Genomic DNA, 27,918 nt, shown 5'->3' with positions numbered 1-27,918 from the left:
TGGTGAGAAGTCTGGTGTAATTCTGATAAGTCTGCCTTTATATGTTACTTGATCTTTTTCCCTTACTGCTTTTAATATTCTTTCTTTGTTTTGTGCATTTGGTGTTTTGACTATTTTGTGAAGGAAGGAGTTTCTTTTCTGGTCCAATCTATTTGGAGTTCTGTAGGCTTCTTGTATGTTTATGGGCATCTCTTTCTTTAGGTTAGGAACGTTTTCTTCTATGATTTTGTTGAAGTATTTACTGGTTCTTTGAGTTGGGACTCTTCACTCTCTTCTATACCTATTATCCTTAGGTTTGATCTTCTCATTGTGTCCTGGATTTCCTGTATGTTTTGGGCCAGTGTCTTTTTCCATTTTCCATTATCTTTGACAGTTGTGTCGATGATTTCTATGGAATCTTCTGCTCCTGAGATTCTGTCTTCTATCTCTTTCATTTTGTTGGTGATGCTTGTATCTACGGCTCCTTGCCTCTTCCTTTGGTTTTCTATATCCAGGATTGTCTCCCTTTGTGCTTTATTGCTTCTATTTCCATTTTTAATTCCTTCACCTGTTTGATTGTGTTTTCCTATAATTCTTTGAGGGATTTTTTGCATTTCCTGTCTATAGGCTTCTACTTGTTCATTTGTGTTTTCCTGCATTTCTCTAAGGGAGTTCTGTATGTCCTTCATCATCATGATCAAATGTGATTTTAAATCTAGATCTTGCTTTTCTGGTGTATTTGGACATTCAGTGTTGCTTTGGTGGGAGAATTGGGCTCCGATGATGCCATGTAGTCTTGGTTTTTGTTGCTTGGGTTCCTGCGCTTGCCTCTTGCCATCAGGTTGTCTCTGGTGTTACCTTGTTCTGCTATTTCGGACAGTGGCTAGACTGTCCTATAGGCCTGTGTGTCAGGAGTGCTGTAGACCTGTTTTCCTGTTCTCTTTCAGCCAGTTATGGAGACAGAGTGTTCTGCTTTTAGGCATGTAGTCGTTCCTGTCTACTGGTCTTCAGGTGTCCTGAGTCCACCAGGCAGGTCACTTGGAGCAGAAAAGTTGGTCTTACCTCTGGTCTCAGGGCTGAAGTTGCTCCTGAGAGCTGGGTTTCAGCTCGCCGTGAGGGCAGAAACCAGAAGGGCCTGTCCTGCCTTCTCTCGGCACCCTGTGCACAGGGGGCCCAGATAGCGCTAGGCGATTTCCTCTAGAGTCAGAAATGTGGGCAGAGAGTATTCTCCTCTGGCTTCCCAGGCGTGTCTGCCCCTCTGGCGGTCTAGCTCTCCCTCCCATGGGATTTGGGTGCAGGGAGCTGTTTGACCGGGTCCCTTCAGATCCGGGCAGTGTCTGGACTGCAGCATTGAGTGCCCCTATCTTCTTGTTCCCAGAGGCCCTATACAGTTTCCTCTTGGGCCAGGGCTGTGGTCAAGGGTGGGCAGTACTGGAGGTCTCTCCTGCCCTGCAGTCTCTGGAGTGCCCACCTGTCTGGGCACTGAGCTCTCTCTCCCATGGGGTTTGGGAGCAGGGACTCGTTGCTGAATTCTTGATCTGGGGGAATAAGTTATGTGTATTTCAACACCCTGCTGGGTCTATCAGACCATATAAAGTAGATGTTATCAGTATCTGCCCACATGAGGGCAGAGGTAGAAGCCCTGTGAATTGTGTGAGTATGGCTGGCTCTACCTGAGTGTGAAAGGTTCCCAGCAGTAATCTGCTCTCTTCTGCCTTCCCATGAAACCTTTCCACAGTCTGCCGCATTTATCCAGAGGTCTCACTGTTGTCTCTTTACCTTTATCCAGGCTTCAGTCGATCCCAGCTCACTAGAGACATCTCCTCCTTCCCCCTCTCTCATGTGTGTTTTTATCACCTGTATATGCATTCATATTTTATACATTTGTGAATCCATATGCATGACTGGGGGGTGCAAGTATGTATTTGTGTGAGGTTATGCATGTGCATGGTGGGGAGCAGGGATTGCATATGCATGTGGAGGCCAGAGTTTCATGTCAGGAACCATCTCCCGTTGTTCTTCCACTTTATTCATGGAAGCAGGATCACTCTACAATCAAACCCCAGAGCTTGCTGATATGTCTGGTCTTTCTAGTCGGCTTTCTCTGGAGTCTCCAATCTCTGCCTTGAGGCTGTGCTACCATACTCAGGGAGTATTTGCATGTATTTCTGGGGATCTAAACTCTGGTCCTCTTTCTTGTACAGAAAACACTTTAACTATTAGAATATCTCCTAAGCTCCAATGGAGACTTCTTATGCAAACCACTATATACCTAAGTTCCCTAGGCTTGTCAGTCACTGTGGCATTTACCACAGTCATAACCTTATTGCTACTGCTCCATAATAAATAATACCAGCCTATCCACTAGACTAAACTTTTGTAAGCAGTATTGTGGATTTGTTGAAACACTGCTTCCTAGAGCTTTAGAATGTGACTAGTGGATTTGGAAATGGGGTCTTGGTTGCTTTCTTACTCCCTTACTTTCATGTTTGTGGGGTTGAACCCAGGGCCTTACATGTGTTAGGGAAATGCTCTACCACTGGCTGCATGTCCGACCCCTTCTTTTACTTAGTTTGAGACAAGGTCTCATTAAGTCACCCAGACTGGCCATGTTTTTACTCTGTGGCTGAGGAAGTCCCTGGAACTTGCACCCCAACCCCTTACTTAAAGTCAAAATCTGTAAAGAAGTAATAAAATTAATGTAGGTCATGGGCTTCCAAATGCCCTCATGTAGCAGGAAGTGACAGGTGTCCTTAAACAGGAGGAGTTGAGAAGCAAGTATACATGCATCCTTTGCAGGTATGAGAGAAGAGCATAAGGCACAGGACAAACACAACACTTGCAATGCGAAGAGGAACCTCAGGATGGAGCCAACCTTCCAGCACTTTGATTTTAGAGTTGTCCCTGGAATAGAGGAGACAGATTTTTGCTGTCAGCGCCACCCCATCCTGGGACTTGCCTGTAGCAAACTCATGCTGGTTGCCTTTGCTTGTTATCATTTCACAGGCCTCTACACTAAGCACTTGCTCAATAAATACATATCAACCAGTGAGGAGAAATTCTGGGATCTGGGTAGAGGTCACAGGCATTGCTTTGAGTTTCCACCAGTTTCTCCCTTTTGTGGTTAGTGTCAGTCATTCAGAACCACACCTTCTAATTAAAGGACCTAGAAGAACATGGCTTCTCGACACCGTGCCCTGGGATACTTACTACTCATGGACTGAGCAACGATTTATGAACAGTTAGAAATGAGGATGGAGGTGGTTTTGGATGCCATTTCCACTGGTATTTCTTCTAAGGGGTTGCTATGTGTGTATAGTTTACTCACAGCAGTTTCCCAGTGCATGGATATACATCTCTATCTCTCTATCTATAACATCTATATCTATACCTAGATCTAGATCTAGATCTAGATTTAGATATAGATCTGTGCATGTCAGGGCCAGAGGTGAATGTTACTGTTTTCCATTATTCTTCACCATCTTAACTTTTGGAGCTTCTCAGCACCTGACTTAAGACAAATGCAGACACTCACAGTCAACCATTGGACTGAGCCCAGGGACCAACATGGAAGAAATAGGGAAGAATGGAAGGAGCTGAAGGGGATTGCAACCCCATAGGAAGAACAACAATATCGACTAACTGGATCCCCCAGAGTTCCCAGGGACTAAACTACCAACCAAAGAATATACATGGAGGGACTCTGACTCCAGCTGCATATGTAGCATCTGGCATCAATAGGAGAGTAGACGTTTGGTTCTGTGGAGGCTTGTTGCCCCAGTGAAGGGGCATGCTAAACAAATGAGGAGGGAGTAGATGGATGGAGGGAGCACCCTCTTAGATGCAAAGGGGAGGGAGGATGGGAGGGTGTTTGCAGAGGAGAGACTGGAAAGGGGGACAACATTTGAAATATAAATAAAATAACCAATAAAAAACTTTGGGGGCTTTTCAGTGAGCACATAGCTTACTGATGGGCTAGGCTGGCTAGCCAGGCAGTTCTAGGGATCTTTTTCTCTTCTCCTCCCACTAAGGTTAAGGTTACAGATGTGCATAACCACAGATGGCCTTTACATAGCTATCAGGGATCTGAAAATTGGGTGCTCATGCTCACCCAGGAGGTACTTTATGATCAGCACCATTTCCCAGGCCAGGAAGAAAAGATTGCCCTCTAAAATAACTTGTTCATTAAATTAGTTGTTTCTACTTCTTAAGAAAACCTGAGAGGTGCAAGTGTCTAAGGAAAGGGACCAGTCATGTCTCCAGTGTGTTTCCTCACAGCAGCTTCCCAATGGCAGTTTTCCCTCTAACCTTTAATACAGCTTACATTTCCCCTCCCCTACCCAGGACACAGGCTGTGCCTAAGTACTTGAATAGTTACATTAATTGATCAAGCTAGTGTTAATTGATTTAATTATTTCTCTATTGTTTTGGTGTGTGTGTGTGTGTGTGTGTGTGTGTGTGTGTGTGTGTTTAGTTTTAAACTGTGCTTCACGGAGTATCTTTGCATACCAAATGTTTACTGTATTTTGAGTCTTTTCTTTTATAGTGAGTCCCAAAAGTGTGATTTCTAAATGGAAGAGTATGGTCAATGTTATGACCCAGATACTGTTACCAAATGACTTCATCCAAAGGGTCACATTTTACATTTCCACTGGCATAACAAGACCATGGATTAAGGTTGTGCTGATTTGTCCTTCCCAGGGACAACAGAATGCTGAAGATCTCCAGAGATGGAAGTTAAGCTTTGGTGAATTTGCTGGACTGGGCAGTGTCTGTGAGCTCTGGACTAGAGATGTTCTTGCATTTGCCAGCATCATTCCAAAATGCCCATTTGGAAGCTGACCATCTTTGATGCCTATTCTCCTCCAAGGAGTAGCTAGCCAGCCCCACTTCCTTCTCCTTGAGAACCTTCAGAGAGTCACAGCATCTTTCTTGGGTTGCGCCTCATCTCCCCCACTCTTGGTTTCTCAATTTACTCCTTAGGATCTTTCCAGAAACCGTCTTTGGCAGTTCCGAAATAAAAGCCACCTGGTGACCAAACAAACAGATACAATCATGCTTAGAAACCAAATGTCAGGGTGGGTTGGCAGGAAGGGGGAGTGGTTGTGGAGGGGGAACACCCTTATAGAAGAAGGTGAGGGGGAGGGGATAGGGGGCTTATGGATGGGAAACAGGGAAAGGGAATTCCATTTGAAAATGTAAATAAAAAATATCCAATAAAATAGAAGAAGAAGAGGAGGAGGAGGAGGAAGAGGAGGAGGAGGGAGAGGAGGAGGAAGAGGAGGAAGAAGAAGAGGAGGAGGAAGAGGAGGAGGAGGAGGAGGGGGAGGAGGGGGAGGAGGGGGAGGAGGGGGAGGAGGAGGAGGGGGAGGAAGAGGAGAAGGAGAAGAAGAAGAAGAAGAAGAAGAAGAAGAAGAAGAAGAGGAGGAGGAGGAGGAGGAGGAGGAGGAGGAGGAAGAGGAAGAGGAAGAGGAAGAGGAAGAGGAAGAGGAAGAGGAAGAAGAAGAAGAAGAAGAAGAAGAAGAAGAAGAAGAAGAAGAAGAAGAAGAAGAAGAAGAAGCCATCATTTCCCAGAGGAACTGTTGTCTTAATTCGTTACTTTCACTACTTCTTTGGAAAGCTCCCACAATTTAGGGTTTTCCCCATGTTAACTGTGATAACAGTTAAAACTGCTAGTGCTTGGAGCACATGTGTCTTCACCTCTCAGCAAACCCTTTGCTTCTCACCTACAGGTCACTAGAGAAAGAACATGTGCTTCAGAGAGGATCCAATGACAAGAGACACATGAGGTTGAAGCATCAACTGGGATATGTGCATCCCAGCACACAGCCTGGACCAGGAGACCAGGCCATGGAGCAGGGACTCATTTTGTTCCCCAGCTTTAGGACCCTGGGTGGTTACCTTCCTGGGGTACTTGTATGGAGCAGTCACTGTCTTCACATGCTCCTGGAGTTCCCTGGTCAGGGCTTCTGGGTCATGAGACACATAGGCTGGAGAAAGGACTATAAACGCCTTTACCACCTGCAGGGAGAGAACCCCAGAAAGGATCAAGCCTTCGGAAATGATGCTTTTCTCCTTAAGCTAGTCTTGTAACTATGTGCTTACTTAAACTTAAACATGAGGGTTCAACTAGATCCTCAAGCACAGACAGTGACGTGAACAACACTGTTTCCCTGTTTCCTGCCTGTTCATACTAAAGTACTGGAGCATTGGCTTTTCTGGAATCATTTTGGAGCCTCATCTTCCGTGCCATACTTACAATGGCTCCATTAGAAGCCAACACTAATTCCCATAAGATATAAAGACCAGGAGGAAGTTCCTTCCCAATGCCAATGGCATTCACTTCTAGGTTTTTCTGCAGGAGGATAGAGGGGCAGGGGCTGTTCAGGCAGGACTGAGAAAAATGCAGCCCTGCTCCAGGGCCTCTGGTCTTTGGAGAGTGCTTTCTGTACATTTCCCACCAGCAAACATGCAGCTATATCACCATTTCTGTTTCAGTCATTCCAAGGGGCATTCTGTGCCTTGGCTTTGTCTGCCCAGGTTTCCCCTGGAATTTGTCTCCTGATAAAGAGGGAACAACTGTTCAGAACACAATTCCTAAGCTTGTCGAGATGGCTCTGAGGGTAAATGTGTTTGATGCTGAGCCTGACAACCTGAGCTCATTATATGGAGCCTACATGGTTTTACTCTTGCAAGGTGTCCTCTGACTTCCACACATGTGCTGTGATACGTGTGCACTTTTATTCACACACACACACACACACACACACATATGCACACACATAAAATAATGCATTTTTAAAATACCTAGTCTCCTAGAAATGTCAAAGCCTACATCCATAAAGTCTCACCAACATGACTGCCTCAACATGAGCCCAACAAGGACAATACCAATAAACATGCCAGAGTAGATAGGGGAAAGCCCACAGGTATCTATGCAGCACAGAGAATTACAGGCAACTGGGGAATGTGGTGAAGGGGAGAAACAGTCTTCCCCAGGGAAGAGTTCACCAATTGGTTATCCAAAACCAAACGGTCGGTCCTGAAAACATATATACAAGTAATAACATTACACAGACTGACCAGGTTATATTTAGGAATATATATGTATATACATATATTCCATGTATATATACATATATTAGATATATGTATATACTTATAATAACAATTAATGATAAAAGAGGCCACAAATTTGAAAGAGGGCAAGAAGAGCTATCTGGGAAGGGTTAGAGGAAGGAAAAAGAAGGGGAAAATGTTATTATTATATATATATTATTATATATATTATATAACCTCAAAATAAAGTAAAGAATACTTTCTGATAGCAATGGAAGTGCTTAAAACGCCACTTGGCTGCAGGTCCACACCAACACTAAACTCTGCACACTTCCCAAACGTTTGCTAAGGGGTAGCTCTCCTTGCACACTTCCCAAAGGTGTGAACTCACTATCCCTGTGTGTTCAAACAAATCTGGCTTTTAAGAAGAGCTACCTCTTACTATGATTACTGTTAAACCTATTGTGTGTCAGACCCTGTTCGGCCTCATTTGGATTGCTTGGATTGTCTGCTGTCCAAGTAAAATGGAATTTGGCTTTCCCATCTTGCCTTTGTAGAGTGTATTTATGATTCTAAAGGAGGTTAATCCGAAGGAATGTGTGACTGCAGGTTGGGTTTCAGCTTTGTGGTTCTAGGGGTGGGGCTGAGACCAAAGGAGGGATCTGCCATTCCTCATTCCCCTTGTTCCTTTGGGTGCTTATAAGTAGAAAACAATGACCTTCTGTTCTTCCCTGAAGGCTTACCTCTCCCCGGATGGGGTCTGGGCTGCTGACCACAGCAGACTCCAGGACAGCCGGATGCTCAGCCAGTGCACTCTCTACTTCCACAGGCCCAATCCGGTAGCTGGAAGAGAAGAGTCAAGCTTTTCTTTCTTTTTTTTTTTTTCAACATAAACCAAAAATGTTTTTATTCTTTTCCAGACAGGATCTAGTTATGGAGATCTTATTCAACATCCTCCTATGTCAATTATCTGAGTTTTTGAATTTCAGAAATGTGCTGTTTTATCTAGCTCTGAGTTTGTACTTTTTTTTTTTTTTAGAGTCAAGCTTTTCACATCACTTCCCCTCCCCTCTGGATGCTCAAGGAGAGGAAGAGCTAAACTGACCTTGAAGAGTTGATTACATCATCATTTCTCCCCACGAACCAAAAGTAGCCGTCCTCGTCCATATGTGCTCGGTCCCCAGTGATGTAAAAGTCTCCTTGCTCTGATGCTGCTGTCTTCTCAGGATTGTCCTGAAGAGAGGAGAGTCCATGGAGGATCATTTGGGAACAACGATTTAGGTCAGCTCCTGACTAAAGAGCCCCCAGTGGTCAGCCCCCTTCAATAGGTGCTTTATTGGTTGTCAAGCTGTCCAGAGTTTCTGACAGGACAGAAGGCTGGAGTCCTGGAGATTTGTGACTTCCCTTCCCTCTTTTAATTAAATGAGAGCTGCTGGGTAGGATCCTGAGCAACTCATGAGCATCCTTAGAAGAGGTGAACTCATGAGGGTACACACAGGGCAACTGGTGCTGGGTAGGCAAGAACACTGAGCCTAGGCAACAGAAAATAAAGGGCTTGAAACCCCAGTGATACAGTAAAGAAAAAGTCAAGTTATGATTCTAAAATTACATGTACGTGCATGCATGCGTGTGTGTGTGTGTGTGTGTGTGTGTGTGTGTGTGTGTGTGTGTGTATGAATGTGGACAAATGCTATTATTGGAAGTCAGAAACAGTTTCAGGTGTCAGCCCTTCCTGACTTTATTCTAGATGGGTCTATTTTTGGATATTTGCACTGCATGCACCAGGCTAGCTGGCCCAGGAGCTTCTGTGGATTCTCCTGTCCCCATTTACTCTTAGGAACTGGGATTTCAGACATGTGTGCTACTATGTGGGGCTTTAGGTAGTTTCTGAGGATTCAAACTCAGGTCTTCATGCTTGCAAGGTAGATGTTTTACTCACAAAGCTGACACAATAGCCTAATTCCAAAAGTCCTAAAGAAAATGTTACTATTTAATGGAAAGAAAAACTTACTAGTGCATGCAAAAATCTGTGTGGCTGGTAAATAAATTATCTTGAGTCTAAGATACAAAAAATGGAACTTTCATGATTCCATGTATAGTTTTTTAAAAGAAAACAAAATTACTATATAGCAACAACAATTTGCCAGTTGCTTCATGTTTGAGGTAAAGCATGTTGAATGTAAAGGATCTCATGGAATGGTGAAAGATTATTTAAACAAATGGAAAGACAGAAAGAATGAGTAGGAGTTAGTGAGATGGATCAGTGCTCACCTGATCATCTGAGTTCAATTCACAAACCCACATGGTGAAAGCAGGGAACTGACTTCACCGAGCTGTCTTTTGACCTACACACACACAGTCTGGCATATGTGTGTGTGTGTGTGTGTGCGCGCGCACACACACACACACACACACACACACACACACACACACACACACAATTAATTAGTGTAAGAAAATTAGAAAGAATGAGTGGAAAGTCAGCTTCTTCTGGGTTGGTTTATAGACTTAATGAAAATCCAATTAAAATTTCTAACAAATGTTTTCATGGGTCTTGACAAGTTGATTTTAAAATGCACAGTCAGTCAGCTTAGTATATGAGCTACAGGGTATCTCTGTGACAAGTAGTTCTTAATTCTTGGCTGCGCTTTCAAATTACCCAGGGGCCTGATCCTCATCATCCCAAAATTTAGTTGATTTGATTTAAGTGGTTGTAGGGATCAGTACTAGTTGAAGCTTCCTGGGTGTTTCTGATGCACATCCAGGCTTGAAAGTATTACAGAAAAGAATAGGAAGAGATTCTAGCCAAGGTCTAGAGGACAGATAATTACTATCTTATTTTGGAACCTTGGACTGAAGTTCAACCAACAAACCAGAAGCGAACATCTTGAAAACTTGGTCTAGCACCAGCTTGCAGTTGGTTCTTCGGTAAGAAACTTTGCTTTCCGGAATTTAACCTTTCCTATCTGTGTTTGTGCTCTCAACACACTCTTGTTTAAGCATAGGACCTTGCATATAAGTTGTTTGACACCGGATAAGCCATCCACTTTTGTACCTTCCTTGTCAACAGCGGTGTTCCTGATCAATAACTATAGCAACCAACTCAATGCAGTTACTACAAGGGTCATGCTACAGATACTTACAAAATGTGCTTCTCAAGGTCTGCATGGAGTGATTGCTGGGACTCCTCCCAGCTGTTCCCCACAGCTTACCAGATAGCAGTTGAAGAGACAGAAGGGTCTAGTAGGTTTGATGCGGATGGCAATATTTCCCTCTTTTCCTGGAGGCAGGACATTACCCTCCTCGTCTACAATCTAACAGAGAGGTCATAGCATGGCATCTGAGCATCCTTTGTACAGCCAAGTTACTCAAAAGGTCACCCTGCATCCCCCAGAGCATAGATTGCTCAGTGCACTGTCACAGAGGCAGCCTACCTGCACATCGTAAGGTGGGCTTGCTTTCCCCATAGATCCAGACTTGATCGTTGAGCCTCTAAAATTGCCACAGATGAGGACCTGGAGAGAAACTCGTGTCAACCATGGGAAGCCTCCATCCCCTTGTTTCCTGGTCTATGCTGGTTCTCACCTGCATTCTGGTTCTTCTTCCTCCTCTTTTTCTACCATCTTTCTTTCCCTCACTTTCAAACTCTTCCCTTATTTTTTAAATCGTCTTCGTCCATGGCCAACAGCCCTTCATTAGGCACTTGTGGTGTTCATGAGTAGAGAGCTAAATCGTCATTTAGCTGAAAGATTCACTCACTCCCACATCTTACCAAGATGGTTATAGGGTTCACTGTTTAAGATTTTATTTAAAAAGACATCATGGGCTATTCTGGGGTGACAGCTTCCTTGAGCAATTATGAGTATTAATCTTTATTGTCAGCTGGATTGAATTTAGAATCCTCTAGAGGACAGTGAGCATCTGAGAAAAGGAAACCATTCTGGACATGGATGTGACAATGGACCTCTTCATTTCTGCCAGGTAGTTTGTCATAGCTACAAAAAGAGTAATCATGGGAGGCATCAGGAAAGCTGCTTTGCAGGGCCATGGCATATGGGAAATTACCTGAGACTGCCTTTAAACCAAAAGGAGGCATGGCTAATGGTGTTCCATAGCCAGTTTCAGGGCCCTAGAGCCAGGAAGTTTCTGTCAGGTGTCAGGGAGAGGTGAGGAACTGCTGTCGGTTAGTGATCCTCTATGATGGGGCGAGGGTTCTGATGAGGAGGTCTGAGACACCAACTCACTGTTTCTGATTGTCCGTAGCCTTCATGGATCTCCAGGCCTGTCTGGTTCTTCCACTTGTCCCTCACGTCAGAGTTGAGGGCTTCTCCACCGGCCAAACAGTGTCTGAGGCACTGGAACTTGTACCTTTCGCAAGCAGGGAGACAAAGCCATCTATCTCATAAACATTTCTACTTACCCTCTAGCATTGCTAGAGATTCAGAGCCCCAAAGACACTAGAGCGTAAGTTCCCTTCTGTCCCACAGTAAGTTTCATGTGGTCTAACCTTTCACTGCAGCTGCGGTCCGCAGAGGCTGATCAATCCTATCCAAATTTGGGCTAAAATCAGACTCATATGATAGGTCTGAGCACAACAATGGATTGTCCAAATTAATCTACCTAAAACAAATTGATAATAAATCCATAGAGACAATGACCTGACTGAAAGTAATAAATCAATAAAAATTTTAATAGATTAAAAATAGCCTTCTGGATCTCCCATGCTCATGGATTGGCAGGATTAATATAGTAAAAATGGCCATTTTACCAAAAGATCTGCATTGATCTACAGATTCAATGCAATCCCCATCAAAATACCAATCCAATTCTTCAAAGAGTTAGACAGAACAATTTGTAAATTCATCTGGAATAACAAAAAACCCAGGATAGCTAAAACTATCCTCAACAATAAAAGGACTTCAGGGGGAATCACTATCCCTGAACTCAAGCAGTATTACAGAGCAATAGTGATAAAAACTGCATGGTATTGGTACAGAGACAGACAGATAGACCAATGGAATAGAATTGAAGACCCAGAAATGAACCCACACACCTATGGGCACTTGATTTTTGACAAAGGAGCCAAAACCATCCAATGGAAAAAAGATAGCATTTTCAGCAAATGGTGCTGGTTCAACTGGAGGGCAACATGTAGAAGAATGCAGATCGATCCATGCTTATCACCCTGTACAAAGCTTAAGTCCAAGTGGATCAAGGACCTCCACATCAAACCAGACACACTCAAACTAATAGAAGAAAAACTAGGGAAGCATCTGGAACACATGGGCACTGGAAAAAATTTCCTGAACAAAACACCAATGGCTTATGCTCTAAGATCAAGAATCGACAAATGGGATCTCATAAAACTGCAAAGCTTCTGTAAGGCAAAGGACACTGTGGTTAGGACAAAACGGCAACCAACAGATTGGGAAAAGATCTTCACCAATCCTACAACAGATAGAGGCCTTATATCCAAAATATACAAAGAACACAAGAAGTTATACCGCAGGGAGACAAATAACCCTATTAAAAAATGGGGTTCAGAGCTAAACAAAGAATTCACAGCTGAGGAATGCCAAATGGCTGAGAAACACCTAAAGAAATGTTCAACATCTTTAGTCATAAGGGAAATGCAAATCAAAACAACCCTGAGATTTCACATCACACCAGTGAGAATGGCTAAGATCAAAAACTCAGGTGACAGCAGTTGCTGGCGAGGATGCGGAGAAAGAGGAACACTCCTCCATTGTTGGTGGGATTGCAGACTGGTAAAACCATTCTGGAAATCAGTCTGGAGGTTCCTCAGAAAATTGGACATTGAACTGCCTGAGGATCCAGCTATACCTCTCTTGGGCATATACCCAAAAGATGCCCCAACATATAAAAAAGACACGTGCTCCACTATGTTCATCGCAGCCTTATTTATAATAGCCAGAAGCTGGAAAGAACCCAGATGCCCTTCAACAGAGGAATGGATACAGAAAATGTGGTACATCTACACAATGGAATATTACTCAGCTATCAAAAACAACGACTTTATGAAATTCATAGGCAAATGGTTGGAACTGGAAAATATTGTCCTGAGTGAGCTAACCCAATCACAGAAAGACATACATGGTATGCACTCATTGATAAGTGGCTATTAGCCCAAATGCTTGAATTACCCTAGATGCCTAGAACAAATGAAACTCAAGACGGATGATCAAAATGTGAATGCTTCACTCCTTCTTTAAAAGGGGAACAAGAATACCCTTGGCAGGGAAGAGAGAGGCAAAGATTAAAACAGAGACTGAAGGAACACCCATTCAGAGCCTGTCCCACATGTGGCCATACATATACAGCCACCCAATTAGACAGGATGGATGAAGCAAAGAAATGCAGACCGACAGGACCCGGATGTAGATCGCTCCTGAGAGACACGTCCAGAATAGAGCAAATACAGAGGCGAATGCCGGCAGCAAACCACTGAACTGAGAATAGGACCCCCGTTGAAGGAATCAGAGAAAGAACTGGAAGAGCTTGAAGGGGCTTGAGACCCCATATGTACAACAATGACAAGCAACCAGAGCTTCCAGGGACTAAGCCACTACCTAAAGACTATACATGGACTGACCCTGGACTCTGACCTCATAGGTAGCAATGAATACCCTAGTAAGAGCACCAGTGGAAGGGGAAGCCCTGGGTCCTGCTAAGACTGAACCCCCAGTGAACTAGATTGTTGGGGGGAGGGCGGCAATGGGGGGAGGGTTGGGAGGGGAACACCCATAAGGAGGGGAGAGGGAGGGGGATGTTTGCCCGGAAACCGGGAAAGGGAATAACACTCGAAATGTATATAAGAAATACTCAAGTTAATAAAAAAAAATAGCCTTCTGGGCTGAAGAGATGGCTCAGTGGTTAAGAGCACCAACTGCTCTTCCAGAGGTCCTGAGTTCAATTCCCAGCAACCACATGGTGGCTCACAACCATCTGTAATGAGATCTGATCCCCTCTTCTGGGGTGTCTGAAGACAGCTACAGTGTACTTATACATAATAAATAAATAAATCTTTAAAAATAGCCTTCGAAGAATTCCCCAACTGTGAAGACTGGATATAAAATTTCCAGAGATATTAAATAAATAGCAAACCTGTCTCTCAGTTCAAAAGTTACACTAAATATAAATACATTTTGGATCATTTTCTTCTCCCAGTTGTACTTCACTAATTCAGTTCAATTACTTAGTATTGGTAAGCAGTACCTAACTGGTCTTGAAGAATTATCCAGGGGCTGTTTCCAGTCAAAATAACAGTGTGAGAATATTCACAAGAAAGGAATGAATGGCATTGATTCTTATACTTAGAGGAATACATTTAAAATCACGCAAGCGCTCCATTCTTTGGAATATTATAGGCCAGGGAGTATAACTTAGGAAGATGAGTGCATGCGAAGACACGGCGTTGGGAAAGGATAGAAGAGGGAGACATGGTTAGGATTGGTAAGTTACTCACCCAATACCCCTGCAAACAGCCCAGCCCAACTAGTGGATGCTGTTTGTATTTGTACGGGATAAGAGCCAGGCACAGTGTTGTCAACTTTGTTTGAGTATCCCAAGGCAGATACCTAGGAATGGCTGGCTTGGGTTGGGAGATGGAGTGAGTGAGCTTCTTAGTCTAATGAAATGAAAAACCTTTGGTAACCAAAACTATTCTATAGCTGATCAGTGGAAACCCAATGATCTCTGTGACAGAAGTCACGAAAATGCTAAGGGTGTGGTGTATGGTGGTGATCCAATCAAAAATTTGAATTGCTTTAAATACTTTCAGTTTGTTTTCTGGGTATGAATTAAGAAGATCCATAAAAACCATCTTTAAAAGCTTAATGTAAGATATGTGGGAGAGAGAGAGAGAGAGAGAGAGTGTGTGTGTGTGTGTGTGTGTGTGTGTGTGACACAGTAGTGACAAAGAGAGACATATGAAGACATAAAAAGAGGCAGAGGTGAAGCAAGAAACTCCCAGAAAGACAAAGATAGAGAAACAGGAAGAAAAGTTGGACTGAAAGATGGATGTCGTCATGTGAGGACCCTGTAAGTGCCAAGCAGAGGCTATACCTTGTCAGATCCTCTTGTACAAGCAGCCGGAAGAGGGTTGGGACACAGCAAATGGTGGTTATTGGGAACCTGCAGAGAGTCTAAACAAAACAAGAAGTAGACAGTTTTCTCAGAGACACTCAGGTGAAATGGGATGGGTGAAATGGATCTCAATGTGTCACTGACAAAGCAGAGTAGAACACTACACATGGCATCTATCTGTCAAGGTGACGTCCATGATCCACCTTCTAGCATTTGTACCTTTATGGGGTCTCCTCTTACTCTGCTCCATGGTTGGTCCATGGGACCAATAACATCCTGTTGACATGGTGTGTGTCACTTGAGATTAGATTACAGAAAGAATACAGCTTCTGTCTCAAATGTTCTTACCTCTCTCCCTCTCTTGAGTGACTCACTCTGGAGAAGACAAGGTACTAGGTTGTGATTACATTCTAGCTGTCCTCGGCAGACAGTGAGGAAATGATACCTCTGGCCAGTTTTTAGTGGACAATCAATAAAAACAACAATCCAGAATTTAAACAGATTACCCAGGATTAACCATGCTCTGAAATGACTGCATTCCTAGAAGCTATCTTTGTAAAAATTATTGTAGGAGATGCCAAAACCAGCACAAGTCTAAGAGCCCAAGTTTGGTCCTAGAACCCAACCCATGAGAAAATAAGTCAGGTGTGGTAGTGTATGCAGAGATGGGTAGATCCCTGAGACTCGCTGGCCAGCAGTCTAGCCCAAAAGACAAACTCCAGGCCAAAAACAAGGTGGGCACTATTATTTGGTTTACACAATCAGTTTCTGATGAGTGCTTGGGCTGCTCCTGCCTTTTACCTTGAATTACTATGAATCGCTACAATGCTGCTGTTAGTATGGGTGTACATGGGAAACTGCAAAATAATAGATCTTGAATATATTGCCATGGCTAGGGATGGTGAAGAGAAAAGCTGCACAGATGGCTGACACATCCTCCAAGAACAATGATGATGGGAAATGAATAACAACTAGTGTATTAGGAAAACAGTATCTTTGTTCTCATGACAGCTTAGAGAGTGAGACTCAAAGAAGTCAGGAGACTAGGCTGAGAATCCGAATTTGACCAATGGAGAAGCCTATACTCCTTGCCACATTTGACCCAGCTTGTCTCAAAGAGATGGGTATGGGGAGATAGGCTCATTGATATCTCACAAAATGCCATTTAGAGGAGAGAGCAAAAGTATTCTGTGTCTTCACTTGGGATGTCAATCCTCTTCCTTCATGATAAGAGCCCAGAAAAATAAGACAGGAGGCACTGGGTGAATGACTTGAGTTCGCTAAATGACTCGTAATAAGGTACAAGGACAGTTGCACATGCTCTGAGGGCTAGACTTTGGATTTTACTTAAAGTTTTGACAAATAGTTTGTGTTTTGACAAAAGCATAGGGAAGAAGGTAAAGGAAAGAATGGTGCAGCATGCAGTAAAAGGCTTTGATAACGTTTGGAGAGGTGAAATACTTTCATGTCTAGGGATCTATTTTGAGGGCGGGTAATGATTGGAGGTTGCTAAATAGACTGAACCCAGATTATAAAAGTTCTAAGTGAATTTGTCATTCGATTCCTACATTTTCTCATGCTACCTGAAACATTGATTCCATTCATCCCATTTACACTCAGGACACAAGAGGTGATTCAGAGCTTGGCACTGTGGCATACACTCATAACCTCCACTCTTGGCACTCCAACGCAGAAGACCTCTGGTTCAAGGTTATCCTGGGTTACATAGTATGACTCTGTTTCAAAACAAGGCCTGGAGAAGTTGCACAATGATAGGACATTTGCCCAATGTGTGCAAAGTTCAGAAACCCAGCACTAGATTTTTCTTCTTACATTTAGAATAGTTTGGGCATCAACTTGGGGCAGCTCATGCACAAAAACGCAAGCGCCATTGGCCCAGGCAGAGAAGAGAGTCCAGGCTGCTTTCACCCAACCAGTGTCAGTTGTGTTCCAGAATATGTCGGATTCAGTCAAGGCCATCAACCTCCTGCCAAAAATGAGAGGAAGTCAGAGCACCATCATCAATAACTCCACCTTTAGAATGGGTTATATTATTCATAATTTGGAGCTCAGACCTCAGGAGATACAACTTAAGCTCTTCAAATCTAGGCAAGACCCATCAACTCAACTATGATCTCAGCAAACGCTTACTCAGCACTTTCTTTGTACTTGTGTTGTAGGCTAAGAAGACAAGTTAAAGGAACAGGTTCTATGCTTCCTCAAAGGAAAGACTTCAAGACCCTACCTGACTAACCCTCTGGTTCTTCTCTGAACTCCATTTCCATATTTTTCCTCTTTCACTCTCTCCCCTCTGTTCACTCATCCATCTTGTATTTGGGCCTTATAGACAAGTCATCCAATACCTTCCACTGGCCACAAAACCCAGTCCATAGCTGCACTGGGAATGTTCCACCATCTTGGGGGTCCCCGTGGTTCCACTGGTGAAGTAGATGGCCATTGAATCTCCACTTCTGGTTCTCAGGCAGTTGTGTTCTGGAGATGCCACTCTGGAGAATGCAAGGATACTAAGAGGCACTAATAATAACACCCTAAGCAGTCCCAAAGATATAACAGTGGTAGTAGGGCTGTTTCAACACATCATGTATGGGTGCTGTGTGGAGCACTGTGTCATTTGCAGACATGTTCATAAATAGGTACTATCTCTACAACCATTTTATAGCCAAAGCTACAAAATTGAGTCTCAAAATGCTGAAATGACTTGAGAGACCCACAAAAGTTGGGTAGATATCTCATTCAGAACAACACAAAGGAGAGGACATGAGTTTAGATCCTCAGCACCTACAAGAATGCTGTTTGCATCTGTAATTTCAGGCTTGGAGATGCAGAGACAGGAAGATGCCTGACGCTCACTGAGCAGTTGTTCTACGACTCCAGGTTCAGTGAGAGACCCTGTCTCAAGAAAATAAGGCAGTGGAAAGTAATACAGAAACATACATAAAGTTAACCTTTGGTTTGCACACATGTACACACACCTATATGAACAAGTATATACACACACACACACACACACACACACACACTCACTCACACGCAAATGAAGATCTCCATCTACTCCTTTGAGGACTTGATAGGATAGATGCATGCATTCTCACGTGTATATTTCTGTCCATCTGAGAGAACGGTCCCCTTCCTAACTCAATTCTCAATGTAGAGACATTTTTTTCTAAATGTTTTCTCAAAAATTAGGGGTTTGAAATTAGATAATTTCCTAAGTTCTGGGATCTGAAGACTCAGCTAGCTCCTGGATCTCAGACCTGGCTGTATCTTGTGATCTCTGAGTTAATTTTTAAAAGCAATTCTGTTACTTGTGCTCCACCTTGGACAAAATAAAATCAGAACCTTGTATCTTTTTGAGTTCAGATAATTGTAATGATAACTGAAATTTAAAAGGATATATTTAGGTTAACTTGATGACTCACCAAAATGTCATGGGCTGAGCATTAGAAATAACAAATCCGAGGGCTCTGATTCAGATATGTCTGGCTAAGTAGGGCAGATGCCAAATTACACAAATTTGTATTTATTCAGGTGCATCTGCTCACAGAGGTGGACACTCTAGGCTCAGGAGTCCAGCTCCCAGTGACCATTTTTGGAATCTTCTGACACTGCTTTGTTTTTAATTTTGTTTTGTGACAGGCTTTTTATTTCAGGCTGGTCTCAAACTCACAATCCCGATTGCTATGGTGACAGGTGTGAGTCATCAAGACAGGCATTCTGGTCTCTGTTCAGGACAAAAATCTCAAATTCACAGATCAATGCCCGCTGCATCCTTGTTACAGAGCAACGTATATCAACTGTGCCCTAATTCAGCCTTTACTTCTCTTTGGCATTTTAGATGAGTCACTTCCAGTTTCAAGAGTGTTTTCTCACCTGTAAAAATAAAATTACACCTTGTGTGGCCCCTTTCAAAGATTAAACAAGAAGATCTCTTCTTTACTACAGTGTTCTGAACACCAAAGGCAATGTCAGCCACAGAATAGGTGTTATTAAATCCTTCCCGTGCAAATAAATGCAGCTGGATGCTTATTTAGCCTAGAGCCTGTCATACAGCAAGCACTGATATGAGACAGCCTTTTCATTATTGACAGCTTTTTGTGAATTAAATGTATCATAAAATTTAACTAATACACTCTAGTTAAGAATTCCAACAATCTTTGCCACCATGTTAGAGGATGCTGGGATACAGTGGCGCACCCAGTTACTGAGTAACCTTGAACATTGAGGGGTTCACAGGGTGATGTGTCTGGCCAGTATCTATTTGGTTTGGTCTCTTTGTATTCAACCCTGTTGCTGAAAAAAGAAAATATTCAAAGCCTATCTCACTGCTACTGTCCTGGAGGGTCCCAATTTACCTCAGGAGTTCCCGGAAATTGATCCAGCCTGGACGACTGGTATCAGACACCAGAAGCCTGCTTTGAAGGGAGGGGCAGTCAGCACTGATGGCATCCACGTGAGGAGCTAGGGCATCACTGGTGATGATGGATTTGACCCTGGCAGCCTGTAGCCGGTACTTGAGATCCTTCTGTGTCAGCTGGGAAATGCCTGGGATCATGACCACACCTTGGGTCACGCAGAGAAGAGAGATTGTTAGGAGAGAAGGAAGATCTGAATGTAGAGGACGGAGAAATAAGTAGCTGAGGAGGGCTGGAACACCTGAAGGAACAATCATGGTAACCAGGAAATCCAAAAGACATGGAGTACTCGCCTGTGATAAGAACTGCCGAGGCTTTGCTTCACTCAGTTCTCACAATGCTCAGAAATACATGCTATTGTGAGAAACACACCACACATTTGAAGAGCCTAGGTCTTTAGACTTTCCTGCCTTGACTAAATCAAATGGTTTCCCCAAGAAAACACAGTGAATGTGTGATACAGCGGGACTTGCAGAGCTAAAGCAGCGTTAAACCTGCTCGTCCTGGCTAGTTTTCTGTCAACTGGACACACACTTAGAGTCACCTGAAAGGGGGAACCTCAAATAAGAAAATGCCGCCATAAAATCAGCCCACATACAAGTCTATAGGGCATTTTCTTAGCTAGTGGTTGATGTGGGGGAGGGATCCAGCTCACCATGGGTAGGGCCATCCCCCAGATGGTGGTCCTGAGCTCTATAAGAAAGCAGACGGAGCAAGTCATGATGAACAGAGCAGCACCCCTCCATGGCCTCTACATCAGCTCCTGCTTCCAGGTTCCTGCCAGGTTTGAGTTCCTATACAGACTTCCTTCAGTGAAGGACTAAATGTGGAAGTGTAAGCTGAATAAAACCTTTCCTCTCCAAGTTGCTTTTAGTCATGGTGTTCTACCACAGCAATGGCAGACCTGACTAAGACCATGATCTTGAATATATTATATTGTATCGCTGTAACAACCCCTTAGTTCAGTGGTTTTTCTTGTTTTTCAAATGAAATGCTGGGCTGAATCCTGTGTTGTGTATGGGTCCCTTGCTGATAAAGGAGGTGTAGTAGGCAGGGACTCCAGAACACCAAAGCTATGCTAAGGGTGGCAAAGTCTATCTACCTCCACGGAGGAAGATTAAGAATGATGGGCAGCCTTGCCATTTGAAAACCCTCAGTATCTTGGAGCACAGATTATTAGTATTTTCCATTGAGTTCAACATACTCATTCACAGAGAAAAACAACTAGTGAGAACAAGAAGCAGAGGGAAAGGTCACTTCAACACAGCATGAGAGCCAAGCCCATGGTCTCACTGCACTTTGCCCTGTCTCCCAAATGCTTACGCAATGCAGCACCCAGTGTGAACGCTCTGAGTTGAATTGTGTTCTTTTATGCATGTGTATGTTTGGGTGCTCTGTGTGCTTGTGTGTGTCGGTGCTATGTGTGCATGCATGTGTTTGGATGCTATGTATACATATATGTGTGTGCTATGTATGCATGTGTATGGGGGGTGCTATGTGTGTATGTGTGCATGTCACTCTTCAAGCACCATCTACCTTGTTTTTGAGACAGGATCTTTCATTGCTTCTGAGCTTGCCTAGTGGCCCAAGCTCACTGTTGAGCACCAGGGATCCACCTGTCTCTGCCCAGAGCTGAGATTATAAATATGTATCCTCACACATGGTTACTTTCCTTTATAATATGGGTTCTGGGGATCAAACTTGGGTCTTTGTAAGCTAGCCCCAAGCACTGCTGTGCTTTTTCATTCCATCTCTCTGTTGTCACAGCCCACCAAACTTTAGGAACTGAGGCCCAGGAAGATGCTCGACAGCCAGAGCTGTCAATCAGAGAAAGTCAACCAGTATAACCTGACAAGAGCATATGAGGAAAATGTAGAGATGCAGAACTATATTGACATCGGCTTTGATCTCTTCTTCTGTGTTGGAATGGAGGCTCTACCTCATACGATAACATGAGATGTGGTTGTGAGTTATTTTTTTAATAAATATCAATAAAAGTTGTAGGTAGACAAAAATGAGGTATTTGGTAGGAAAAATATATAACACTTTGACCAAAAGCTTTTTTTTTTAAATCAGGAATAGATCTCTTAGCACAGTTCCCAGCACATAGTAGGTGCTTAGAAACCTGCAGGGCTCCTTGTGCTTTGACCCTTACTAAGCGGTTGCTTTTTAATTCTCACGTCATTGTCTGACCACCGTATGCAATCTGGTCTATGACTGCCGGGCAAAGGAAAAGTGAACCCCATATGGGATTCTCTTCATTCCGTCTTCCAAATCTTGTGGGAATTGCAAAGTTCTGGTGGGCAGTGTCAGTCCTACAAAGGGAGCTCTAGACTTGCTCACTGACCTGTTCGCATACAAGCCACGATGGTCAGCCACCATTCTGGGAGTCTCGGAAGCACCAGCATTAATCTGTCTCCAGGTTTCAGGCCACATGCTCCCTCTAAGATGTTGGCTGCCTTCCTGGACTGCTTTCCCAGTTCCTCAAATGTCCACTTGACTTCTGTTCCTGAGCCATTCACCCACCAGAATGCAGGATTTGGGGGGCGGTGCCCTGTCTGGACAGTGGGTGCAGCCAGGAAAATAATAGAAGCCATTATTGAGTGGTTTTGCTCATTTGTTTCTTAAGAAAAACATATTTTATAGTTATATTGAATAGTTGAATAGTTCCTCTTATATATTGTTTGTTATCAGAGGAGAAGGAGCGTTTTTAATTAGACAAAAAAATGGGGGAAATGTTGTGAGTTGTCCTGATGCTGTTTGTATTCTGATGCTAATTCTGCTTCCTCATGAGGGGTTGTACCTGATGAACAGCCCATCATGTACTCGGGTGATCTCATGTGAACCCTCTGCCTGTTTTAACTGCTCAATAGAAGCTAGAGCCTCTGATTGGGCAGTGGAGGGGGAAGGTGGGAAGGGAGGTTTAGAGTGGGGGCTGGTGGAGAGGTAGAAGAGGATGAGAGGAGAATGAGAGAGAACTGAAGAAAAGGAGGAAGCCATGATGGAGCAGAACCACATGGCCAGGAGAAACCACAAGTAGCAAGGGGCCTTGTAGCTGGGAAATAACTTAGTATAGTGTTAGATCTGGCCAAACTTGGCTTACAGCCTATAATTATTGGATTGTGTGTTTTTATACGGACTTATTGGGGTTGGAAATTTCAACAACATAGTTATCTGATCACAGAATTCAAAAATCAAAATAATTGGCCAAGAGTATGAGTCAGTTGATAGAGTACATGTTTGACACACACCGATTCCTGGGGTCAGTCCCCAACATTGGATAAACAAGGTGCTATGTAGCGTGCCTGTAAAACCAGGACTTAGGAGACAGAAGCAAGAGGATCAGGAATTCGAAATCATCTTTGACTAGTGAGTTTAGGGCTAGCCTTGTCTACATGAGACCCTCCTTTGTAAAACTAAAAGCTAACCAGCCAAACACAAACCAAAAACCTTGCCCCCTCCATGTAGGTCGGAGACTTGTCAGTTTTATTTGTTACTTACGTATCCTCTGAGTGTTGAGGTAGGTAAACCTAAGCAAATTTCCCATACCAGCATTGTAATGTAACAGGTAAGAAGACTTACACTGTCCCATGATCCTCCCTGTTTAATTAAACAATTGCTCACTTCACCTACAAATCACCACAAACAATTACACAACTCACTAGTTTTTAGAATAGTCTCGCCAGGTTGAATGACTGCGTGAGTTTTTGTTGATTTGATAAAATGCCATGACTAAAGGCAACTTAAGGAAGAATTTATTTTGGCTTAAAGTTCTAGAGAGTTAGATGTCCATGACAGTGGGGACATCACGATGGACAGAGGGAAATGCTGGGAGACCTCTTACAGCACAGAGAAAACAAACTGAAAGTGGACAAGGCCATAAACTCTGAGACCCTGCCCAGGGCTTGTCCAGTGTTTTTCAGTCACTTGCAAGAGCCTGTAATACCTGAGGCTCGCACACTGATTCTGAGATGCGCAGGAGTGCACTGGATGTTTCCAGTTTCTCTACTAGCTTCTGGTTTGTCTTCTGCTTGCCCTGTGGACATCTAACACTTCATCTGCTTCGTGTAGTCATGTTAAACTACTTGCCTACAGTTTTTCAGCAAATGGCTTCCCCAGAATAGACTTTCCTTACTGGTTGAGTTGGGTCAAATCTAGACGGCCTCACAATAGTAACACCAAGTCAACTGGTTGTTCAGAAGCAAATATGCATAAAAATAACATACGGACACAGCAAGTTATGTTTAGGAATATATGTGTCTGTACACACACATTCAACAATAAGGAAAATGAGAGCTTTGAAGGGAACAGGAGGGATGTGTGCGAGGGTTTGGAGGGAAGAAAGAGAAGGGAGAGAATATGTAGCTATATTATAATTATAATCTCAAAAAGGAAAGGAAAACATGGGGGAAATAACACCAAATAGTGATTATTCTTTGGGAAATGAAGCTTTGGACAAACTGGCTTCATTCTTCACCTTCTGAGGCTGTCAGGCTCCACTGGGGATGAGGACTGCTGTTTTCCAGGGCCTCTGGTTGACTAGAAAATTGGGTCAGGACCAGGGATGCTTAAAAGGCCCCTGGGCTTGCTTTTCAGACTGAGGCTCAGAGAACTATTGTAATAAACCCTTCTGCTGCCAAGGTCTCTGCTGAGTTCTGAGAATTTGGGTTCTCTCTCCTTTTCAGTGTTATTACAGTATGTAGATGACACAAGCCTAGTGACTGCAGAGGCTGCTGCGGCGTCTCACCCATCCTTACTCTGTCTGTACCAATTTACCACGCTCAGTGGTATTGCTGCATTTATGGTGGCAGAATTGATGACAGATAAGATAAAATAGGGATCCTAGATCATGCCTGAAAGATAGGCATACTGCTACATGCCTGTAGCACCTGGGAGTCTGAGGCAGGAGGCTTGCCATGAGTTCAAGGCTGGGCTACAAGTTGGCTATACTTCTAGGTCTGCCTGAGTTTCAGATTGAGACTGTCTCAAAGACAAAGAAACACACTCAGTAGGCAGGCAGGCCAGTGGATCTCTGTGAGTTCAAGGCTAACCTGGTCTATGTAATGAATTACAGGCCAGCCAGGGATACATAAAACCATTTTTGTTTGTTTGTTTATTTTTGAGAAAATAAACAAATTTAACACTAAAATTTCCTTGGGATTAAACTTTACATTCTATTATTACCAAGAAATTATTCCTATCAAATATAATACAGATAGCCATAACAGACACATATAGAAAGGGAAATAAGAAGGAAGCATGTGCACATTAAGGCATGATATAAAACAAGGAGTTTTGTTTGTTTTTGCTCACTTCTAGGTGAAAAGCTTTGAGCCTGAGCCTCTGTTTCTCCTACTCAGAAGAGAAGAGCATGAGAGACAGAGCTCTCATCTGCTTAGGATCCATCGGAAGAGGATGAAGAGCAGACACAGATGTCCTCTGTGGTCCGGGCTCGGGCTGGGTGACACTTTAAGCACACTGTTCAAGGTGTGTCTGACTCATACCACTGGGGGTCTAATTTGTCCCCTTCAGGTCTCAGGCTTAAATGTTAACAGTTTCAATTTTTGGACTTACCAAGTTCCCAGGTCACAATGTTGCAATGTGCTTGTCTTACAGTCTCACTGCAGTATCTGGGGGGACTTCAGGTGCCCCCGAGGGACACCAGGGCAGGGTGAGCCTCACCTTTTCCAGCTGACTCCACACATCTAGCACATCGTGGGCAAAGTTGAAGTACTCCGGCACTGGCCGCTTCCCTAGGCTGATGGCTTCCCAGGTAGCTACAACCTCAGGGATAGGGGGAGGTGGTGGCTGTGTGTGAATCCTGAAGACTCCCCAGGAACTCCTCCGAGCCTGGTAGACCAGACCTCTCAGCCATAACCTCATGTCTTCTGTCACCTTCTGCCTGTCACCAAAGAGGAAGGACTGTAGTGTTGAATTCTGGAATTGGGGTTGAAGAGGAGTCTGTGACCAGCCCGGAGAGTGGTGGTGTAGCTCATACTGACTGTCATTCCACTGGGACCCTGGAAGTGTCTCTTCTCTGAATTGGCAGTCCTCTCCTACCTCTCCCTGTATCAAGGTCTGCATGCATCTGAGGCCATCCATTCATAGCTCACTTCTTAAAACTCAGACCCTCAAAAGGATCTCCCAATGACAGTAATTTAGCTGTATTAAAAAAATAGTCAACATGCATTTTGTGTGTTTATGTATATGGATTGTGTATGTGTGTTCAGGTGCACATGTGTGTTCAGGTATGTGTGCTCATGTGCATGTGGAAGCCTTGGCTGTTGTTCTTCAGACACTGTCCCCTGCTTTGAGATAAGGCCTCTCATTATCTTACAACTCACCAGTTAGGCTGTGCTGGCAGGGCAGTGCAACCCAGGAATCCGCCTGTCGCCAGCTCTTCCCTGTAGGTTCTAGGATAGACTTAGGCCCTTATACTTGCAGGACAAAGATTTTATTGATTCAATTATCTCCCTAGCCTGTTAACTCACATCTTAACTGTTTTAACTGATAAATAATTACATAGCCTTAGAGGGCACACTGTGACATTTCACCTAATTTGTGCAATGTGGGATGATCAGATCAGTGTAGTTAACACAGCTGGCATCTGGAAAGGTCCAACTCTGCCCAGTAGAGACAAAATGCTAGCTACACGTGCTGCTCACAGCTTTGTAGCACTGAGATGCAGGAAAGTAAGAAAGAAACAAATTAGAAGAATGTATCTTACTTATTCACGCATGTGAACACCCTATCCCTTGTGTTTTCTATCAATACTGCAAGCACAGTGAGCACTTGAGGCTAACACAACAGCTAGGTTTCTTAAGTGGCAGGAGCTGCCAGTGGGCAGGGCTGTTTTAGGACCTTGCTGCTCAGGGGATGGAGCCTTGGAGCATGAGTGGTCCCCAGAGCTGTGCCTTGGCTCCCACCTGTGAGTGTGACTCTGCATGTTCACGGGATCCCAGAGATATCTGGAGCCTGGGGACACTGAGTTTCTGTCCCTTGGGCTAAGTTCCTCTAGTCGTAAGAGAACAGGCAACTGTGAGACATGACTGTGTTTCCACAGCAGGAAAGGCTCATTCCCACAGCCACTGAAGGCTGACTGCGCACAGAGTATGTTGAAACGAAACAAAACTCAATGACATTATTTCACACCAATAAGTTGCCCATGCTCCTGAAACCAACCATTCATACTCTTGTAAGCAGCCCTACTTAAACTCAATGGGTTCAAGAAATAATAACTTAAAAAACCAAAAATGTCAAAGAGGGACTAGTTGAGGAGGAGGAGGAGAAGGCAGAGGGAGAAGGGGAGGGGGAGGATGGGGTTAGTGGGGATGGAAAGGGACAAAAGGTGGCAATGAGGATGATTAGGATGAAAAAGCACTTTACCCATGTCTGAAAATCCACACTGAACCCATTATTGTGTATAATAACATATGCTTAACCAATGATAAGAATTATTCAAGAAGCTTTTCATTAAGCCCTATGACAACTCTATCCCACATGCTACTTTCCTCATTAGAGGAGGTGGCTTAGAAGGGAAAAAGTTACTTCCTACTCTCACTTTCCAGAGAAGTCTATGTTCAGCCTTTGTCTCCTAGCCACTAACCCAGGGATTAAGAGCCTCAGATATCCCCCGACATCACCCCTGAGTTCTGCCCCAGGTCTGTTTCTTTGACTCTTCCCTTCCTGATGTCTGACCTCCTCAGCCTCCAGCTCTTTCTCCACACTTTCCTAAGGTCACCTCATGCCATTCCTATCCTTGATTTAATCCCCCCGCAAAGGTCTCTGGGTAGGTGACACTTGTCAGTGAAGGGTTTCTTGCTCAGTTACCTTGTTTTAGAATCTGAGGTGCACACAAGGCATCTGTGTTCCACTTCGGCAGCAAGGCAGACCACAAAGCTCCTGAGATTTCCCCAGAAGCTGATGGAGGCAGGATTCAGACAGGGAGCTTTAGCCCCAAGCACAGCCTATGGAGAGCCGGATTAGGAGTCAGGAGCTTCAACTTTCAGAGGGTAGGGACACTAAGTCTGTGAAAGCGGCTTCACGCCAGGGTTTTCCAGGCACACAGTGCCTGAAAGATTAAACCCTGCCTTGGAGCCAGCCTGCTAGGTACTGGTACATGTGCTCCCAGGAATTCAGGTCAACTACTAGAAACTTGAACGAGTGCTTTACTCTGCTTTAACAGAAAGGTCATTCACGTGAGTGTCCCCCCCCCACCTCCACCCCCAACCCTTCCCCACGCCCTTTTCTACCTTGCTTAAAGCATGCACTTGAAGTGCCTGATTCCGGAGCAGCTGAAGGAGCAGCTTGGCAAAGGATGCGTGCAGGATTTTAAGAGCTA

The 27,918-nt window shown here is 43.9% G+C and overlaps 2 protein-coding genes across 7 annotated transcripts in view; one reads left to right on the top strand and one right to left on the bottom strand.

Moving 5' to 3' along the window:
* The window catches only part of Pdilt (protein disulfide isomerase-like, testis expressed), a 294,014-nt gene that overhangs the window by 232,682 nt on the left and 33,414 nt on the right, over positions 1-27,918 (top strand). The gene's annotated exons all lie outside the window — the stretch shown is intronic.
* Positions 1,969-27,903, bottom strand: Acsm5 (acyl-CoA synthetase medium-chain family member 5). Of its 6 annotated transcripts, XM_006230123.3 has the most exons (16): positions 27,830-27,903; positions 27,408-27,544; positions 25,260-25,479; positions 21,925-22,135; positions 19,518-19,725; positions 17,508-17,651; positions 16,978-17,131; positions 15,124-15,203; positions 11,283-11,406; positions 10,473-10,553; positions 10,251-10,352; positions 8,144-8,271; positions 7,782-7,881; positions 5,881-6,000; positions 4,888-5,007; positions 1,969-2,883 (listed from the first exon to the last, which is right to left on the bottom strand). In XM_006230123.3, the coding sequence occupies exons 3-15, from the start codon at positions 25,458-25,460 to the stop codon at positions 4,924-4,926; spliced, it is 1,737 nt and encodes a 578-aa protein (XP_006230185.1). In that variant the 5' UTR covers positions 25,461-25,479; positions 27,408-27,544; positions 27,830-27,903; the 3' UTR covers positions 1,969-2,883; positions 4,888-4,923. The 6 variants fall into 6 exon arrangements, with proteins under 6 accessions (XP_006230185.1, XP_038938781.1, NP_001014184.3 ...); XM_039082853.2 differs by lacking the exons at positions 1,969-2,883; positions 27,830-27,903 and having other exon boundaries at positions 4,476-5,007; positions 25,260-25,475; positions 27,408-27,727; NM_001014162.5 differs by lacking the exons at positions 1,969-2,883; positions 27,830-27,903 and having other exon boundaries at positions 4,476-5,007; positions 27,408-27,635.

This window comes from Rattus norvegicus, chromosome 1 (assembly GCF_036323735.1).
Source record: "Rattus norvegicus strain BN/NHsdMcwi chromosome 1, GRCr8, whole genome shotgun sequence".
NCBI lineage: Eukaryota > Metazoa > Chordata > Mammalia > Rodentia > Muridae > Rattus > Rattus norvegicus.
Note: the sequence above shows the minus strand (reverse complement) of the source record. Positions and strands in the feature narration are given on the sequence as shown.

Excerpts from the sequence above, each read along its gene's own strand:
- Acsm5 (XM_006230123.3), bottom strand. The coding sequence starts at position 25,460 with ATGAGGTTATGGCTGAGAGGTCTGGTCTACCAGGCTCGGAGGAGTTCC. Across the intron at positions 17,132-17,507 it reads GGTTTTGTGGCCAGTGGAAG|GAGGTTGATGGCCTTGACTG; the intron begins GTATTGGATGAC and ends CATTTTTGGCAG. Across the intron at positions 10,353-10,472 it reads GCCCACCTTACGATGTGCAG|ATTGTAGACGAGGAGGGTAA; the intron begins GTAGGCTGCCTC and ends CCTCTCTGTTAG.